Raw genomic sequence first — 17,988 nt, forward strand, 5'->3', positions numbered from 1 at the left:
ATGATGTAGTATATTATGATATTTTTGATTTGTTTTAAATTTTCATAATAAGCTAAAAATTATATATGTGCATTGAGAAATCAAATTTGAGTAACCGTGGCAACGCACGGGCATTTGTACTAGTCCATCTATAAATAACGTGATTCCCTGAACCGCCGTCACCCGGTCACCGTTGCGCATCTATCCCCTGCGGAAGCCGCGCCACCCCTCCCTTGGTCGGCGCGCGGAATCTGTGAGGGCAAATGTAAGTGTCTATTTCCCCATTTGCTAACTGTTCTAGTGCTATTTGAGTCGATTATCCGATTGATCTCTGTGACGAAAGCTCTTGTTCTTCCTCTTTGATTGATCCAAGTTAAAATCCATGTACGTCCTCTCAGCCGCTCTTAACATATTGTCCATCATCGTCTTCTCAGCCAAATTTTGGTGGGATTTTATATCAATCCGCAAACAACGTCGAGGCATGTATTGGTGTTTGATTCCAACTACTACCCCCAACCCGCAAGCAGGCCCCCGTAGCCAATCAAATTATTTTGTTTCTTTTGGGCTCGCCCCATCCATCTTTTGGTCACTCTTTTTCCACCATAACTAGTTAGGGTTTATTGTGCCAGTAACTGGCTGCCAGTTCTTCCTCTTCCTGATTTCCCCACACAACACTGCGGTTTTGAGAATCGATAAAATGTAACCGGTAAAGCCTTCTTTACTATGTTGCTCTCCAAATAAGTTCCCCTTTTGTGTTAAATACTACAGAATAAACAGAGGAAACCCTAACGCCTCCGGGTCGTCCCCCGCGCGGGCGACTCCGAGGCTCCCCGCGCCGCCACCCAAAACCGCCGCCCCACCTCCCCCCTCGGCCCCTCGCCGCCGCTGGAGGAGGCCGTCCTACGACGGACGGCGGCGGCGGGGGGTCTCCTCCGGCTATCTCCCCCAAAATCCAACTCCCGCCCGACCTCCTGCCCCCAAATCTCGCCTGCGAGCCCCCCCGCCTCCAGGCCATCTCCGCCGACGGTCCCTGCCTGCTCCGCCTATCCTCGGCAGGCGTGCCACCTCTCCCCGCGTGGCTTGGCTCCCGCACTCGACGGGCGGCTCCCTGGTGCGCCGCGCCGCCTTGCTCTGCCGTCGCGTGGGCCGGCTTTGGAGTCCCATGCTGCCCGCGCGCGCTTGGTGTGGCTCCCCTGCCGGCGCCGGCGTGCGCCTCGGCGGTTCTAGCTGGGCCTCGGGTCTCCTCGCGCGAGGCCCTGGCTGCGGCGTGGTCCGACCGCCTTCCGAGTCTCCGCCTTCGGTGTCCGGCCATTGATCCCGACCCCTGGTGCGCGGCTCGCCTCGTCGTGCTCGGCTGGCGCCGTGACCCTGCGACGGGCCTCTGGGTGGCTGCCCCTCTTCTTGCCGCTCCCCTTCAGTCCGGGGTGTGGGCTCCCTGCAGTTCGACCACTTCCCTTCTCCGGTGGCCCGTGTCCACCCCTCGCCGTGGTTCCTGCTGGGTAGGGGAGGTCGGCCTGTCCTGATGCCTGGTTGTAGGTGCACATCCAAGCGAAAGCTTGTGGATGATGACGCCGCTGGCGCCATAGCCCTCCTTGGAGGTGTCCTTTTTGGCTCTGTGCACCTCGCTACGTTCGGGGACTGTGCTACCTCTCGTCTTCCCGCTGGCCGCCCGCTCGTATATTTTCGGGCCTAGGTCGTGGTCATGGTGGCCCCGCCCGAGCCGCCTGGACGTCCTGGGGTTGCCTCGGCATGCGCCCCCTCGACCACGGGGTCGGCACACCGGTGTCGTCGCCCCAGTCTCGGCTATCCGACGCCTTTCGACTGTGTTGGTCTTGGCGGCACACCGCCTTTCGGCATCGCCGGCGGCACACCGGTGTCACCGCATGGACTCGGCTATCCGACGCCCTTCGTCTGTGCCGGGTCGCTTCTTCGTGTGCTTCTAATGGGTTCCACGAATTCCACTACCTGCTCCCCCGCTCTGCTTGCGGTGTGGTTTCTCTCCGGAGTTGCTCGCCTTGCGGTTGGCGTGAGGTCCTCAAGGTGACGTCGGGTTTTTGGCTTTGCCTGGCTTGTGCTTGTGGCGTGACTCATCTCTGCATTGCCCTTCGACCACGGGGTCGGCACACCGGTGTCGTCGCCCCAGTCTCGGCTATCCGACGCCCTTCGACTGTGCTTGGTCTCGGTTCTGCAGGTCTTCGTCGCCGTCCTTCGCTCGCCATGCCAAGTCGCAATGACTGTCCTTTGGGGAGCTGACCTCCCAGAGGGGTTCGGTTGGCTTCGGTTGCTAACCTCCCCCTCCCCTTTGTGTTCCCTTTTCTAGTTTTTTTTTCTGTAATTTTATTGTCTTTTCTCCTCTGTATCCCCGTGTATCTCCTCTCATCTGTTGTAAGAACATGGGCCTGCCAGGCTACTTTCGTGGAATATAACAAGCGGTGGGAATTTCCCCCCGTCGACCTCGAAAAAAAAATACTACAGAGATTTATCATGCAGATGTTTTCTCACAATTTATCGTACAATTAAGTAGTAACAAACGAAAGTGGGAATTTGCTTTTACAAATCTCCAACCCAACAACTCTCGCGCCTCCCTCTCTTTGGATATTTCCTCAAACAAGTCGCTCTCTCTTCCTTGTGCATTTCCTCTGTCCAACCGCATCAATTATCCTAATAGCAGGCGTTTTTCGGTTTTCTGAACCGATTAGATCTTGTTCCTAATGCAACAACAGCAGTGCAAGTTGGCTACTAGTGAGAGTGTGAGACTTGACTATGCCATCAATAAGGACCATTCGTTGAAATCCAAACTGCAAGTTGACTACTAGTGATGCTCTGCTAAGCATTTCCCTCGATAATTATTTTTTTGCTTCAGGACTGCAAAAAAGCAGAAAGAGAAGAGGGACCAAAGAACCATAGACGAAAAGAAGAGACTGGCTGTAGTAAATATGCAGAAAAGGGCAAGGGATAAAAGAGCCAGAGACAGAGGGAAACTGTCAAAACAAAGACAGGTTTCAGGGAATAGTTCTCCCAGAACACCCTGGATAATTGAAATGGTGGAGCGTGAGTCAATTACTTCATGTTCTCTGCTTCTTCCATCTCTTGCATGTATTCCTGCACTACTACAGAGAACACTCACAGTCGTGGTTTAATTACCATGTTCTTTATTTAGTCAACCGGTTGTGGAGTAAGCAGGCAAAAGATTTTGACGAACGATATGGGCATCCTGATCCAGTTACTTCGGACCGGAGTTTTGTAGAGAAGCCATTTGGTGCTACATATGTGGATTGTGATGATTCAGTGGCTTCCAGTATTGTCTCGCTTGCTTTATTCGATGGTAATTATGCTTCTTAAAGCTTGTGAATATTCTATTTTGTATCCAATCACCACTTCGTGATCTGAATGACGATCTTGTGCAGAAAAGAAGATTTTATTTGCATGCTCGGGCATAGCTATACAACGTATGCCAACGACGCGTCAAGAAGTATCAATAATTGCGACTTCAAAACGTTTGGTTACAGAGTTTGAGAATAACAGAAACAGAGCTGATAGATTGAGGGTTGGTGCTGCTAATCATCTTTTCCTTTGTGTTTGTCAAGCTGAATGCGATCATTCCAAGTGACGATGATGTGCCTATCTTTTCACTATAGATTAAAGTGCTCCTTCCTCGCGAAAGAAATATCCATATAGATGGCTTCTTGGGACTATATGATAAAGATACTGCTATTGTCACGTGCTTCTACTTCTCAGATCCCCGTTCTGTCAATCTGGATGCTCAGGTACAACATCTGTCTGATCATGATTCAGTAGTAGCTCTTGGGCGTGCCTTCAACTCGGGCACTTTGATGTCCGTTGAGGGGCAGCGGATTCATGTCGTGACTACGGATGGCTCTGAACGTGCTCTGATCTATAATTGCACTATCACAGAGGTGCGTTGTTGTTTTATTTCCCGCATACATTTTGGCATGACGAAAAATGTGGAACAAAATTTTGTGTTGTAATCACTTCGCCTTACTTCTGTCAGTTGAACTATTTTTTTGTTCGGCTGGTTTTTCCTTCATAATGCTTACCGCTTTGCTTTGGTTCTAGGCTGGACTTGGAGGACCAGTTATTGATAAGGATGGACACTTTCTGGGGTTGAACATTGATTGTGATACCAATACGAAAAGGACCTCGATCCTACCATGGCAGTTGCTTCGTGAACGCTTGCAATATTTTGAGAAGTACACGTATGTCTATACGCTTCTAGTATTTATGATCTACCAATTTACATACTGTATTATCCATATATTGTAGGCGAGCCATTTTTTGATACAAGCATTGGAGCCTTAGGAGTTCTCTCACAGTAATCTGTGCATTAATAAAAATCTGTTTTTTTCTACCTCTAGCTGGTGGGTACTTGCATCAGTACCACATGTAAATGTAATGTTTCTAATTTAGAGCTTTTGCTTCAGTGTTGAAAAGCTAGTAGATACTCCTTTAATCCTTTAAATGTTGGCCATATTTCCTGTCTTTTTTCATGCCACTTTTCCACCTTTCACGATTTGGATCAAGTATTGATTTAGCTGTTGTGCTGTTGAGCTAGTAATCCCTTGTATTTATTTACTTATTATCATGACTACTCGACTTTGTTTTATTGCAGCCCTAACTCTACCAATTTCCGTGCATATACCTTGCCTGAAGATTTATTCAGCATAGTCCCATCAGGTGTGAATTATCTTTCTATCTTAAAGTTAGCCATCAATCATTGTACGCAGAATGGCATTTGGAGCTAATACTAATACTGATCGTTTATCATCAGGACATTGGAATACTGTCAACTATCTGACATCCATGGGATATCCTAAGCCACCACCACTTGTGCTCGAGAGTAAGCCATTGCTTTCTATAGTGCTGACTTCCGCCTTCAGTAACTATTTCTAGCTACCTCAGTGACACAACTTCTGTACTTGTTTCTATATGAACAGTTGGTGGGAGTTTGTGTAATAAATTTGAAGAGAAATTTGGTGAATCATATGTTTATAAGGGCTTAGATTACAATCTCTGGTGTCGTGGTACTAGGGAGGGGGTCTTCTCTAAACTTCGGAAAGAAGTCTTAACAAATATATGCCGGCGTGTTGTCTTCCTTACTTCATACAATGGTAATTTTTACAGTTCTGCACCAATTATTTTTCACACTAAAGTTGTTTAGACTGACTGATTGCCAAAGTTGTGATTTTGCAGGAGACAGGAGATCCTTCGCTTGCACAGGCTATCTTATAAAGTGGCATAAAAAAGGCATGCACGTTATTCTGACCTCGGCCAGTTTGGTTAGGAGTCCCGTTGATGAAGACAAGATCGATGAGAAATTAAAGGTTGCTGCTCCAAATTATTTAACTTGTCATCTGAGTTAGATGATGGTTAATTGAGCTTATATTTCCGTTGCAGATTGATGTATTTTTCCCACCGAATCAGCACGCTACCGCGAAATTGGAACTGTACCATTTAGATTATAACATTGCGGTAATCAGTGTTCAGAAGCGTCTACGTGGTACTCATCCGGAGAATATTTTCCACACAGAAAAGCCGCGTAAAAAGGTAGTAGCTATAGGGTGTGAGGTTAATGATGGAGTATTAATGGGGAAAACTGGTGTAGTGGCTAAGAAGCCTTATGACAAACCTAGCAAGCTTGACTGCAAAGACCTTGAGCTGTCTACTTGTAAAATGAAGAAGGTACACTGATGAAAATCCACAAGTAGTTTCTCTGTAATACATCAAGACATTTACTAAGTTGTCATAATCTATCTACAGCATTAAAACTTGTCCATTGTACGTACTTTTTTTGCTAGGCTGGGATTGGAGGCCCTCTTGTTAATTTTATTGATGGAAGTTATGCGGGCATGAACTTCTATGATGGAACTCATCAAACACCTTACCTGCCAAGGCGTATCATTGCAAGAGTTCTAAGCGAGACCGATCTCCCATCACAAAGGTACTCTAATTTTCCCGGTTCTTATTGTGTACTGGGTATATCATTTGTGCTTAAATACATTTTTCTTTTTTAATGACAGTGGAATGAAACACCCCATAGACATGATGGGTGAATCCACGGTTAAAAACAGGTACTATTCTTGCTGTTTCCAGAGTCCAAATTCATATACTATTTATTCAACATGAACATGCATTGAAAATGATTTTGGATGACAGGTGGCCAGTGCCTAAGCCATATTGGTACCATGAATTGTTTGATGTTCATCGTCCTCTGCGCGGGTTTGGTGGAAGGCAACTCCAGTAAACATCATCGTAAGTCGTAGTGCTGTTGTCTATCTATCGCTGTCCATAGTTCAACTCATCTAGTAGCAAGTATTGGACAGACCTGGAATGGTATTTATGTAAGTTCAAGGTGGGATGGTATTTTGTATAATTGTGTTACATTATGTCATTCTAATGGCTCTCCAAAAGAATCAAGTATTGGACTGAAGCTACAAGCACTCATCTGAACATCTCTCGCATCATAGCATACTATCATTCACAAAAAAAAAACTATCAGTGTGCATAGCAATGCATGATTAAATGTTGCTCCTGGAATGGTGTCCCCATTTATGAAAGTCTAAAGCATATGAACTTTTCAGTGCAAGATTGTTAGTTTCTCTAGCATCTCATTGGACCACTATATGTTCTGAATTGTTTCTTGCCAATAGTAAGCTTGGTATGCTCATTGGGAACATAGATATGGAAGAAGCAAATGTTTATAGAGTAGTTTTATTTGGAGTATTGTTGAATATATGATAGTCAGGAAGCGAACCTTTGTCGTACATCTGAAAGGTTGTGTATTGCCTTCTCAGAGTTTGTTCCCTATCAAACATGCTTGCGTTGCAACAGAACAGAATTTTTTTTGTCACTGAGACACACAAAGTATGTTTTTTGTTGGTATAGGTGTGTCACAGAAATCAGCCAGCGCGCTTCATGGTTAGGCGTGCCCCTCCTCTGCTGGCCGATTCAATCACGCTACCCCGCACATGTGCGGCAGCGCCACATATCAACGCACAGCACAGGGGGTCCGTTAGTAGAGAAAACAGAGGAAGATGATTAAATCGTTGGGTGTTGTTGTTTCATTCAGATAGTGTACTGTAGTTAAATTATATCAGTTCAATGGTATCACAAAAGTTGTCCCCAAATATGTCTATTTTCGTACTATCCAGATGAAGAAATCCCGTGATTGTCATCCATTTAGCTGTGATATGAAAATATAACATAAGCACAATTTGTCCTTCAGGTTACATTTGTGTTATGCACATTTCTCTCCGTATAACCCCTTTATTTGTTTTTGTATGCTTCCATGTTCACATGTATACACAAAAACTAAACTGCGCATACTAATTTGAATAAGGCATCAAGAAAATCCGTTTGAATGTAATCGAGCCCCAGATCTCCTCTGCCAATTAAGAAGGCAGAGTGATAAAAAGGCAATGCCACAAGAAGACATGCTTTTTGAAGCAGTTGAAACAGGTTACTTTTTTTTTTTACTCTGCAGAAGCGTTGCATATGCATTGAGTCATCGTGTCATTCGGTAATTGCGTCATGATGTTCATAGCACCAGCCTTGCAGCTTATTCCGTTGGCACCGGCACACGAGGGACGGCGAACACCAGCAAGTCGATCAGACCGGCGGCGCGTGGTGATCCAGGCCTCCCCAGTCATGTCCATCTCCTCGGGGACCATCCCGTCCGGCAGCTTCCACTCGAAGTGTAACGGAAATGGTGCTAGCGCGAGCTCGACGTGCGCGGTGTGCCGAACGCCATGTCGGGGCAGACTCTCCTTCCGGCGCCGAAGGGTATGATCTCGAAGTCTGTCCCCTTGAAATCCTTGCAAACTCGCTGAAACCTCTCTGGGACGAACTCCTCCGGCGCGTCCCAGTGTGCCGGGTCCCTGCCTATGGCCCGCACGTTCACGAGCACCATCACGCCCTGTGGGCAGTGGCACGTCGTAGCCGACCACTTGGCACGGGCTGCCGCACTCCCGCGGCATCAGCAGCGGCGCCGGAGGGTGCAGCCAGAGCGTCTCCTCGATGACTAGCCGCAGGTAGCGCAGGTTTGTTAGGCCATCCTCTGTCACCCTGTCGTGGCCGGCGAGTTCTCGCCGGACCTCCTCTTGCGCCTCCTGCATCAGCTCGGCCATCGCCCATTGCAGCACCGTCGCCGATGTATCGCTGCCTGCGCTGAACATGTCCTCCCGCGAAAAAAAAAAAAACGCTGAACATGTCCCGCGAAAGAAAAAAAAAAAAGAGTATACTGTATTCGGCGAGTGCTTACAAGGCTACTGGGATCCCGTGTCCTTCTGGAGCCTCAGGAGCACGTCAAGCAAGTCCTCGTCATCTTCTACGCCAGTATCTGCGGCGGCGGCTCTCTTCTCCTCACGTTCCCGGATGATGGCATGGACGGTGGGGACCATACCGCGGCGGCCGCGCTCGATCTCGGCGGGAACGCGGCTGAGACGCATCGCGAGTCGTGACGAAGGGACTAGATCCGGCAGGATCATCCCCGGAACGATCTTCAGTCCCTCCTTGAGCAGTCGCAAGGACGCGTGTCGCGGCTCTCGGTCGGCCTCCCGACGATCGCGGTGCAGCGCCGAGTCCCCGACGAACGGCGATATCCGCTCGGTCAGGTTAACGGGCCCTGCCAGGAGGCAGCCTAGCCCGTCCTCGCGGACAGGGCGGAAGGAGTGGACGCGGCGGGAGCTGAGGAGCACGACGGTGCACCGTGTAGCAGAACATGTGCACCTGAGGCTCAAGGAGGGACAATCACCGCTCAATGCGACCCCGACCATCAGGGCCGCCTGAAGCGACGAGGCGGCGGGGCCAGGCCCATTAGTGGGAGAGGGATTTTCGGGTTTCTGGTTTCTTTTTATTTTTCGGCTTTATCGTGGGTTCCTGCTGTTTTCGGGTTTCTGGTTTCTTTTTATTTTTCGGCTTCTTCGGATTTTTCCCTGGTTTTCTTCGGTTTTACTGTTGTTTTCGCTTTTTTCAACTTTTTAAAATCTTCTTTTTTCAATTTTGAACTTTTTCAAGATTGAACTTTTTCCAGATCTGAACATTTTTAAAATTTAAACATTTTTTAATCTAATTTTTTTCAAGTTTGGAAATTCTTTTTAACACACACTTTTTTTTAACTCTGAACAATTTTCAAATTTTAACGTTGTTTAAAACTGACCTTTTATTAAAGTTTGATTTTTTCGATTTTGAACAATTTTCAGTTTTGAACATTTCCAAATTTGAACATTTTTAATTTGTATATTGTTCAAATTTAATCATTGTATAAATTTGAACAGTTTTTGAATCTGAACAGAAAAGACCGAGTAATAGTAAACCCTAGAAACCGAAACAGGGAACGACGTTGCCCATGTTTGTGCGAATGAACATAGCGATGCGGCCTACCGAATGGTAAATGAGCCGGCCCGGATCTTTTTCTCTTCAGCAGCGCCAAGCTTCGGGGCCACACGAAGCGGCCTATAGGAGCCCCCACAGTAGGGCACGAAGACGAGGTTCTCGTTGCCCCGAAACACAAGTAGCAGGATTGGCCCAGGCCAGCCATAGGTTTTTCGGGGTTTTTGGGCCAAGTCAACAAAAGGCTCCTTCAAGATAATACATGTGTATCCATAACAGGGAACCTAAAATGTAGGCTGAGTTTCCCCGGCCCTATGTGCTACAGCAAACAGCTGAATCTCCTAACCATTAAAGAACAAAACCCATCAACGTAGGATACACAGTATAAAATTTACTCTCAACCTCGAAACAAAAATAAGTTCAAAACTGAACTAAAAACAAAAGAAACCAAGCTAATTACGGAGTAGCAGTTTTCGTCCCACTAGTATAAATTAGAACAAACAATATTGAAGGGCAGGTTGTGAACATATAGTTGAAAACAGAAACTATAGCAATTAGTGTATAGGCACACATTGGCTTTATTCCAAACTGAAGAAACCAAACAACTAACTGAAAGCTGAACTATCCTTTCAAAAAGATCAATGTTAAGGTACAAAATGATACCTTGAGTAGCATACTACACCCACCACTTCACTCACCTTGATCCACCCCTGACTTAACCACCTAGGGGTACAAGTGAAGAACATGAAGATTACCTAAAACATTATGAGATAACTGACTTAATCAAATACCGAAGAACTTACAGCTTACCAAATAACAAGATATAAACTGACTTATTGAGAAAATTAAACTGAAGAAATAAAATTTTGAAACTAAGCAAATATGAAATGAGATATAGAGAGCATTGAGAGACTGAGATAATTAAAGCTGAAAGACTGAGCAAATAAAACTGAGAAACTGAGAGAATTCAAACTGAAAAAACAAAGAGTGAAATGAAAAAAGAGTTAAATAAAGAAGAAAAGGTGTTAACGAACTAGAGACAGAGAACTTAAACGGAAGAAAGAGTGACAGAGAGAAAATAAAAGTGAAGAAAGAGTGAAAATGAGAAAGAATAAATGAGGGGAATTAAAAATAAAGAAAGATTAGAACTGAAGAAAGAGTAACACTGGGAAAGAATAAATGAAGAGAGACAGAGACAAAGAAATAGAGAAAGAATAAAACTGAGAGAGAAAGAAGAAATGAAGAAAGAGTAATTGAGAAAAGAAATGAAAAAAGACTAACTGATATACTGAAGAAATAATGAGATAACATACATCATGAATGGATAATGAGAAGGCAAAACAATGATAGACTGATTTTTTAAAAACATTTAGAGGACTAAAATGGGAAATGCAGAATGAATAAAGATAGCAATTCCGACATCACTGAATAAATGATGAATGAAGACTGAGATCTGAAAGCACAAATAAATGAGCAAGTATGAGACTGATAAAGTGAGAATGAAAAAATGCAAAGGACTTAGTACTAAGAGCAAAAGATGAACTGGATGCACTAATATAGTGAGATGCTAAAAAACTGAAGAAAGAATAACCGTGAACTGAAGAAATGATATACATGAATGAGAAAACAGTGTATCACTAATGAGTGAAGAAAAAAAAGAGGAACTGAAGAGAAATTAAATAGAGATTGAAAAATAAAAGATACGTACTCAAGAAACTAAGAAGTGACAATAAATAAGACTGGACTGAACTGACAATGAATGAGTAAGACTTGACTGAATAAATGGGATCAACGAGAACTGAAGAAGAACCAGGACTGAAGAAGAACATGGACACACTGAGATGACTAAAAAAATAATGAACAAGACCGTAATAAATAATGAAGTAAATAAGGATCAATGAGTTGACTCATTGATGAAGCCTGAAGCTAATGCAATTCACAGAAACTGAGATAACTCTGAAAATATGAGATGCAAATGAAGAAATACGACTAGGCAAATATTTTAAAATGATGAAAAGTACACTGGGACAAAATAAATATAATAAGAGATAAACTAAGTGCCTGAGCTACTAGAATGAGAGACTAATATGAATGCACCAGAATTGGTGCGGCCTTGGTCAAACTAGATCATGCTGCTGCAGGTGCAGACAAAGTATTCTATTTCAATGGAATCATAATATCTGGTGTTAGCGATTCTATGCTAACGTTCACTACTCGTATGGGTAGTTTGGTAGCCTCTGGACCATCTGCAAGCACTCAAGGGAGACTTCTAGATCAATCAGAAGTTCAGCCAATCAGCATCGTAGTCATTGTGGAGCCATTAATACTGGGAGTGGCAAGATTATAACTGACCCTCTTCTCTCAACGCCACTGTTGTATCTACCACCTGCCTTCCGGCCTAGCCAGCCAATGGCTTCTCCACAGGATCAGCAGGGTGAAGCATGGGATTATGATGGGATACAAAAAATAAGAACAAAAACAATGCGAGCCCTGGACCTCTGAACCTTAAATCACACTGAACACCAAGATATGGATGTTGCGTGGCATCCTTGCTGAGTTCCTGCTCTCGGCTGCACAAAATCTCTCAAATTTTGATATGGAGCACACGGAGAAGGAGCGGCGACAGCTCCACCGCAGATAACGCCCGAACCAGACGAAACGAAAACGAGCTAATACAAGGGACAGAGGAAGAACGCACGGGGAATACCCTTCTCGGAAACGGCGGCCATGGTTCCACGCAGGCGAATCGCCGATCTCTCTGCCACAGGTCAAGCAGGCTCGCGCTACACCGATCTCTATGACGCCGCTTGCAATAGCTGCGAGGACACTTCTATCTTCGCCGAGGGTGCCGCTGGCACCCGAAGTACCGCCCCCTCTGTCGCCGGTGGTGCCAGCTACAGGGTCACTGCCGACCGCTCCGCCATGGCAGCCTCTGCCGGCCTGCGCCTCCTCTCCCAAGCGAAAATGACAGTGGAAATGAAAAAAAAGGTAGACAGCCCCACACGAGCCCAAATAACGTGACAAGACAAAGCTGAGATCGGTGAATGAAGAATAAGATCGGACGGTGGAAAAAGTGAATGTTCACCAATTGTAAAACAGCTAGCTGTTTGTTAGGAAAAGTGTAATTTTAATAAGGCATCAAGAAAATCCGTTTGAATGTAATCGAGCCCCTGATCTCCTCTGCCAATTAAGAAGGCAAGGTGATAAAAAGGCAATGCCACAAGAAGACATGCTTTTTGAAGCAGTTGAAACAGGTTACTTTTTTTTTTACTCTGCAGAAGCGTTGCATATGCATTGAGTCATCGTGTCATTCGGTAATTGCGTCATGATGTTCATAGCACCAGCCTTGCAGCTTATTCCGTTGGCACCGGCACACGAGGGACGGCGAACACCAGTAAGTCAGACCGGCGGCGCGTGGTGATCCAGGCCTCCACAGTCATGTCCATCTTCTCGGCGACCATCCCGTCCGGCAGCTTCCACTCGAAGTGGAACAGCAATGCCGCTAGCGCGAGCTCGACGTGCGCGATGCGGAACGCCATGTCGGGGCAGACTCTCCTTCCGGCGCCGAAGGGTATGAACTCGAAGTCTGTCCCCTTGAAATCCCTGCCAACTCGCTGAAACCTCTCTGGGACGAACTCCTCCGGCGCGTCCCAGTGTGCCGGGTCCCTGCCTATGGCCCGCACGTTCACGAGCACCATCACGCCCTGTGGGCAGTGGCACGTCGTAGCCGACCACTTGGCACGGGCTGCCGCACTCCCGCGGCATCAGCAGCGGCGCCGGAGGGTGCAGCCGGAGCGTCTCCTCGATGACTAGCCGCAGGTAGCGCAGGTTTGTTAGGCCATCCTCTGTCACCCTGTCGTGGCCGGCGAGTTCTCGTCGGACCTCCTCTTGCGCCTCCGGCCTCCCGCATCACCGTCGGGATCCGCATCAGTTCGGCCATCGCCCATTGCAGCACCGTCGCCGATGTATCGCTGCCTGCGCTGAAAATGCTCTGCGAAAGGAAAATAAAAAACAGAGTAACTCTGCTTTTGCTTACAGTATTCGGCGACTGCTTACAATTATGATATTTCGGACGTTCTCGGTGGTGAGCGGATACTGGGAGTCCATGCCCTTCTTGATCCTCATGAGCACGTCAAGCAAGTCCTCGTCTTCTTGCTCCACGCCGGTAGCTGCGGCGGCAGCTCTCTTCTCCTGACGTTCCCGGATGATGGTCTTGACGATGGGGAACATACCGCGGCAACCGCGCTCGATCACAGCGGGAACGCGGATGAGGCGCATCGCGAGTCGTGACGAAGGGACGAGATCCGGCAGGATCATCCCCGGCACGATCTTGAGTCCCTCGCTCCGTCCTTGAGCAGTCGCAAGAACGTGTCGCGGCTCTCGCTCGGCCTCCCGACGATCGCGGTGCAGCGCCGAGTCCGAGACGAACGCCGATATCCGCTCGGCCAGGTTCACAGGCCCCGCCGTCGACGCGACGGACCGCAGGAGGCGGCCTAGCCACTCCTCGCGGAAGGAGCGGACGCGGCGGGAGCTGAGGAGCACGACGGTGTACATCTTGCGGAGATGACGCCACCCGTCGCTGTAGGGGCCGACCCTATTCACCGCTCAACGCGGCTCCGACCAACGGGGCTGCCTCAAGCGGCGGATCCTATACCGACGCCGCACACCTCTACATGGGCCGGGCCTAATAAGCATTTTCGGGAATTTCGCTCTTTTCGTTTCTGTTCTCTTCTTTTTTTTCTGTTGGTTTTTCTGTTTCTTTTTCTCCTTCAGATTCGAAAAATTATTAAGATTCAAAAAATATTCAAATTTGAAAAATGAATTTATTCGGAAATTCAAAAATTGTTCAGCTTCGAAATTTGTTCAAAACAGAAATTTGTTCAAATTTGAAAATGTTCAAATTTTAAATATGTTTAATTTAAAAAATTGTTCAAATTTGAAAATTGTTTAAACTTAAAAATAGTTCAGATTAATTTTTTTCCGAACTTAAAATTTCTCAAACTTAAAAATTGTTCAAATTTAAAGTTTTGAAAATTGTTCAACTTTAAAAAAAGTGAAAAACTTAATAAAATTGTCAAATCAGAAATGCTCGATTTTAAAATTTAAAAGTATTCAGATTTTGATAATTTTTTATTTTCAAAAATATTCAAACTGTAAAAAATTAATAGAAAGAAAAGAAACGAAAAAAGAAAAAACGTTTACCTGATGCTGTTGGGCCGAGCCCCTCAAGCCACGTCAGACCAGCGGTGCACCATGAATGCTTCGTATTAACAACCGGTCGGGATCATGGGCTGGGCCCAACAACAGCCGGAGGGTGTGCGGCTCCTCGCTCGCCACCGACCAGGTCAGTGTAAAGCACCTCCCGCCTGAAGCGACGAGGCGCTGGGCCATGCCCACTAGTGGGAGAGAGATTTTCGGGTTTCGGGTTTCATTTTTTCGGCCGGTGGGTTCCTGTTGTTTTGTGCTCGGTTTTCTTCGGGGTTTTCCCTGGTTCTCTTTGGTTTTACTGTCGTTTTTGGTTTGTTTTGAACTTTCTTTAAAATCTAAACTTTTTTCAATTTTGTACTTTTCAGATTTGAACTTTTTTCAAATTTGAACATTCTTTAATATAACTTTTTTCCATTTTGGAAATTCTTTTTAACTCAAACATTTTTTTATTTGATTATTTTTTCAAATTTGAACATTGTTTAAAACTAACCTTTTATTAAAGTTTGACTTTACGAATTTGAACAATTTTCAGTTTTGAACATTTCCAAACTTGAACAATTTTCAAATTTGAACATTTTTTAATTTGTATATTGTTCAAATTTAGAAAAAGACCGAATAATAGAAAACTGTAGAAACCGAAACAGGGGAACGACGCTACCCATGTTCGTGCGAACGAACATAGTGATGCGGCCTACCGACTGATAAATGGGCCGGCCCGATCTTTTTTCTCTTCAGTGGCGCCAAGCTTCGGGAATCGGGACCGCATGAAGCGGCCTACAGGAGCTCGCGTTGTAGGGCGCAAAGACGAGCGAAATCTCTAGAAAAAGGCCGACCTTCGCGAAGGGAAGACAACTCGCTCCGCGCGCGATAAGTGGCGCGCTGTGGTGCCAGAAAATCCCTGGGAAGTGGTCTCCCTGCTCGACACGTGTCGCAAGGAGAAGCACGGTGGGGATGAGGGAGGAGAGAGAAGGCAGAGGGGGCTGCGTTTTTCCCTTTATTTTCTAGATTTGTTTTTTCAAAATGAAATATCTTGAGAATCGTAAGTCCAAATGACGAACCGTTTTCACTTTTGAGATTCTCTTGTCGAGATCTTCAAAACTAGATCTCATGTTGATAGGTTTCGAGATACTTTTTTTTCTCGTACTTCTATACTACTATGATTGTACTCGTGTTGTGTATCTAACTGTACTCGTGCATGAACTGATAAGTACTTCTGTTTTGAAGGTATTTTGTGCATTTTTTCCTTTGCTCGTGTGAGCAACTGTACCTGTACTCGTTCATGTGCGCGACTGTACCTATCTTATGTGGACGACTGTACCTGTCTCATGTGCACGGCTGTACCTGTACTCGTTCGTGTGCGCGACTGTACCTGTCTTATGTGGACGATCGTACTGCCTCGTGTCTTGATCAGATCTGCTCGTGTCTTGTGATCGTACTTCCGTATATGTACTTGCCCGCATGCGTGACTGTACCTGCCCGTATGCACACGATTGTACCTACTCGTGTGCGTGACTATACTTACTCATGTGCGCTATTGTTTTTGTACTTGTCCGTGTGTCCAGCTGTACTCGTGCGGTGTACGTAACTGTACTCGTGTGTCACACACAACTGTACTCGTCTATTATACGTAACTGTACTCGTATATTTGTATAAAACTGTAATTGTGTGTTACGTGTAAGTGTACTTGTATATAACTTTGGAGCTGTGCTCGCGTGTCAAAAACTAAAGTAGCTTCAGTAGTGCTCGTACCTAAACTAGTACTGTAGCATAGATGTGCTAGCATGTAGGCCGGGGCGAGTACTACGCGCGCGGGAGGAGGAGCACAAGATTTTGTCGCGTACGAGTTCGTACTTGACGCGTACGCGCGGGCGTCTACGCGCGCTGCGTGGAGTTCGTTCGCTCCCGGGCGACGTGCGCGTCCGCGTCCAACACGTGTCACGTTCTCGTTCGTTTCCCGGGATAAAACTTCTCTTTCTAAAGGTCTCCCTTTTTCTAGTAGTACCCAAAGACGAGGCCCTAGTTGCCCCGGAACACGAGTAGCGGGATCGGGCCGGCCCTATGTTTTTCGGGATTTTTTTTTTGGCAAAGTCGACAAAAGGCTCCTTCAAGATAATACATGTGTATGCATAACAGGAAACCTAAAATGTAGACCTACACATAGCTCATTTTTTGAAAAATTCAAAAATAATTTTTTAAAGTTTTTTTTAACGAAAATAAATCTAGACGTAGACGTTGTTGTTTTCTACCAACGTGCAAATTACAACGCGAAATACCTTATAACCGAAGCTGTGCAAAAATGAAAAAAAAATCTGACATCTACAATAGTAAACAATGTAAACTCTCACAATCTTACGATCTATCAGATTTTCTAATTTTTATGCAGCCTTGAATATTTGTTATCTCAAGTTCAAATTTTGCACAATTATAGAAATCAAGATTGTCACATCTAAAAATATTCAGATCTTTTTGAAACTTCAGAATACCATTTTCAGTTTTTTTTCAAAAAAAGGGCTATGTATAGCCCGTCCTCCAAAAATCCACACTCTATGCATAACTGGATATATAGTTTTATTTTATACGAATATTTACGATAGACATAATAATAAATGGTAGAGAAATATAACAAGTATTGTAGTTTGGTTACCTCAAATAAAAACCAAGTTACAATAACTCCATCCACAATTACACACTTCAATGCTTCACAAAAAAAGTTCTTCGTGCATTCGTAGATGCAAAATCATTGAGAACAATTTCAAGAACCCTTATCAATATCTTCATGCCCCTACCACTGCTCATTGGACAGCGGCAAACAAATTCTTCACTATATCGGAGGTACAATCAACACTTGTATCATTTTTAGCAGTTTTCCTCTACACTTTTTAGTGCATTTTCAGATACCGATTAGGGCGGGGTGTCTTGATGACCGTCGCTCCACGAGAGGTTTTGCTATATTTTTTTATCCCAATTTAATTTTTTGGAATGCTAGAAAATAACCTACAATTTCCCGCTCTAGTATCGAGGCTAGATACGAAGGTTCTTGCCAATGTAACGGCTGAGTTAATATGGGTTGAAGTATTTGTTCGGAGACATGGCATATCTCTTCCTAAAAGACTATTTTTGTGGTGTGACAATCTTGGCGCTACATACTTATCGGGGAATCATGTTTTTCATGCCCATACAAGACACATTGAGATTGACTACCACTTTATTCCTGAACAAGTGGCTAACAAATTCTTGGAGGTCAAGTTTATCTATAACAAGAATCAAGTTGCTGATGGTTTCAGTAAGGTTTTGCCTATTAAGTTACTAATTGAGTTTAAGTGTAATATCAACTTTTTTCTAGGCTGAGATTAAGGGGACTTGTTAGATGTATATTATGTATTTATACAGGGTACGACATAGTATATCAACCTGAATAGAAACTCTCTTTTTAAGCAACGTCAGGGACTTTTC

The 17,988-nt window shown here is 45.2% G+C and overlaps 2 protein-coding genes and 2 pseudogenes across 2 annotated transcripts; 1 reads left to right on the top strand and 3 right to left on the bottom strand.

Moving 5' to 3' along the window:
• The first annotated feature begins 171 nt into the window (after positions 1-171).
• On the top strand, positions 172-7,202 carry LOC127334855 (uncharacterized). The gene is made up of 15 exons (XM_051361397.2): positions 172-244; positions 2,843-3,030; positions 3,140-3,304; positions 3,387-3,526; positions 3,618-3,896; positions 4,057-4,196; positions 4,610-4,674; positions 4,769-4,837; positions 4,935-5,108; positions 5,191-5,321; positions 5,395-5,679; positions 5,796-5,938; positions 6,018-6,068; positions 6,154-6,249; positions 6,883-7,202. Coding segments are annotated over exons 1-14 (1,920 nt in total). The 5' UTR covers positions 172-242; the 3' UTR covers positions 6,242-6,249; positions 6,883-7,202.
• A 267-nt stretch (positions 7,203-7,469) lies between these two features.
• LOC139829909 (desmethyl-deoxy-podophyllotoxin synthase-like) lies at positions 7,470-8,317 on the bottom strand (annotated as a pseudogene).
• On the bottom strand, positions 8,262-8,771 carry LOC127329143 (desmethyl-deoxy-podophyllotoxin synthase-like). The gene has a single exon (XM_071825592.1). The coding sequence runs from the start codon at positions 8,769-8,771 to the stop codon at positions 8,262-8,264; it is 510 nt and encodes a 169-aa protein (XP_071681693.1).
• Positions 8,772-12,543: 3,772 nt separating this feature from the next.
• On the bottom strand, positions 12,544-14,718 carry LOC127329144 (desmethyl-deoxy-podophyllotoxin synthase-like; annotated as a pseudogene).
• Positions 14,719-17,988: the final 3,270 nt, after the last annotated feature.

The sequence above is a fragment of the Lolium perenne genome, chromosome 2 (assembly GCF_019359855.2).
Source record: "Lolium perenne isolate Kyuss_39 chromosome 2, Kyuss_2.0, whole genome shotgun sequence".
Classification (NCBI taxonomy): Eukaryota; Viridiplantae; Streptophyta; class Magnoliopsida; order Poales; family Poaceae; genus Lolium; species Lolium perenne.

Bases quoted from the DNA above. Each gene is read 5' to 3' on its own strand.
- LOC127334855 (XM_051361397.2), top strand. The intron at 3,031-3,139 runs GTGAGTCAATTA...TTCTTTATTTAG, and splicing joins GATAATTGAAATGGTGGAGC to TCAACCGGTTGTGGAGTAAG. The intron at 5,109-5,190 runs GTAATTTTTACA...GTGATTTTGCAG, and splicing joins CTTCCTTACTTCATACAATG to GAGACAGGAGATCCTTCGCT.
- LOC127329143 (XM_071825592.1), bottom strand. From the start codon at position 8,771: ATGGTCGGGGTCGCATTGAGCGGTGATTGTCCCTCCTTGAGCCTCAGG.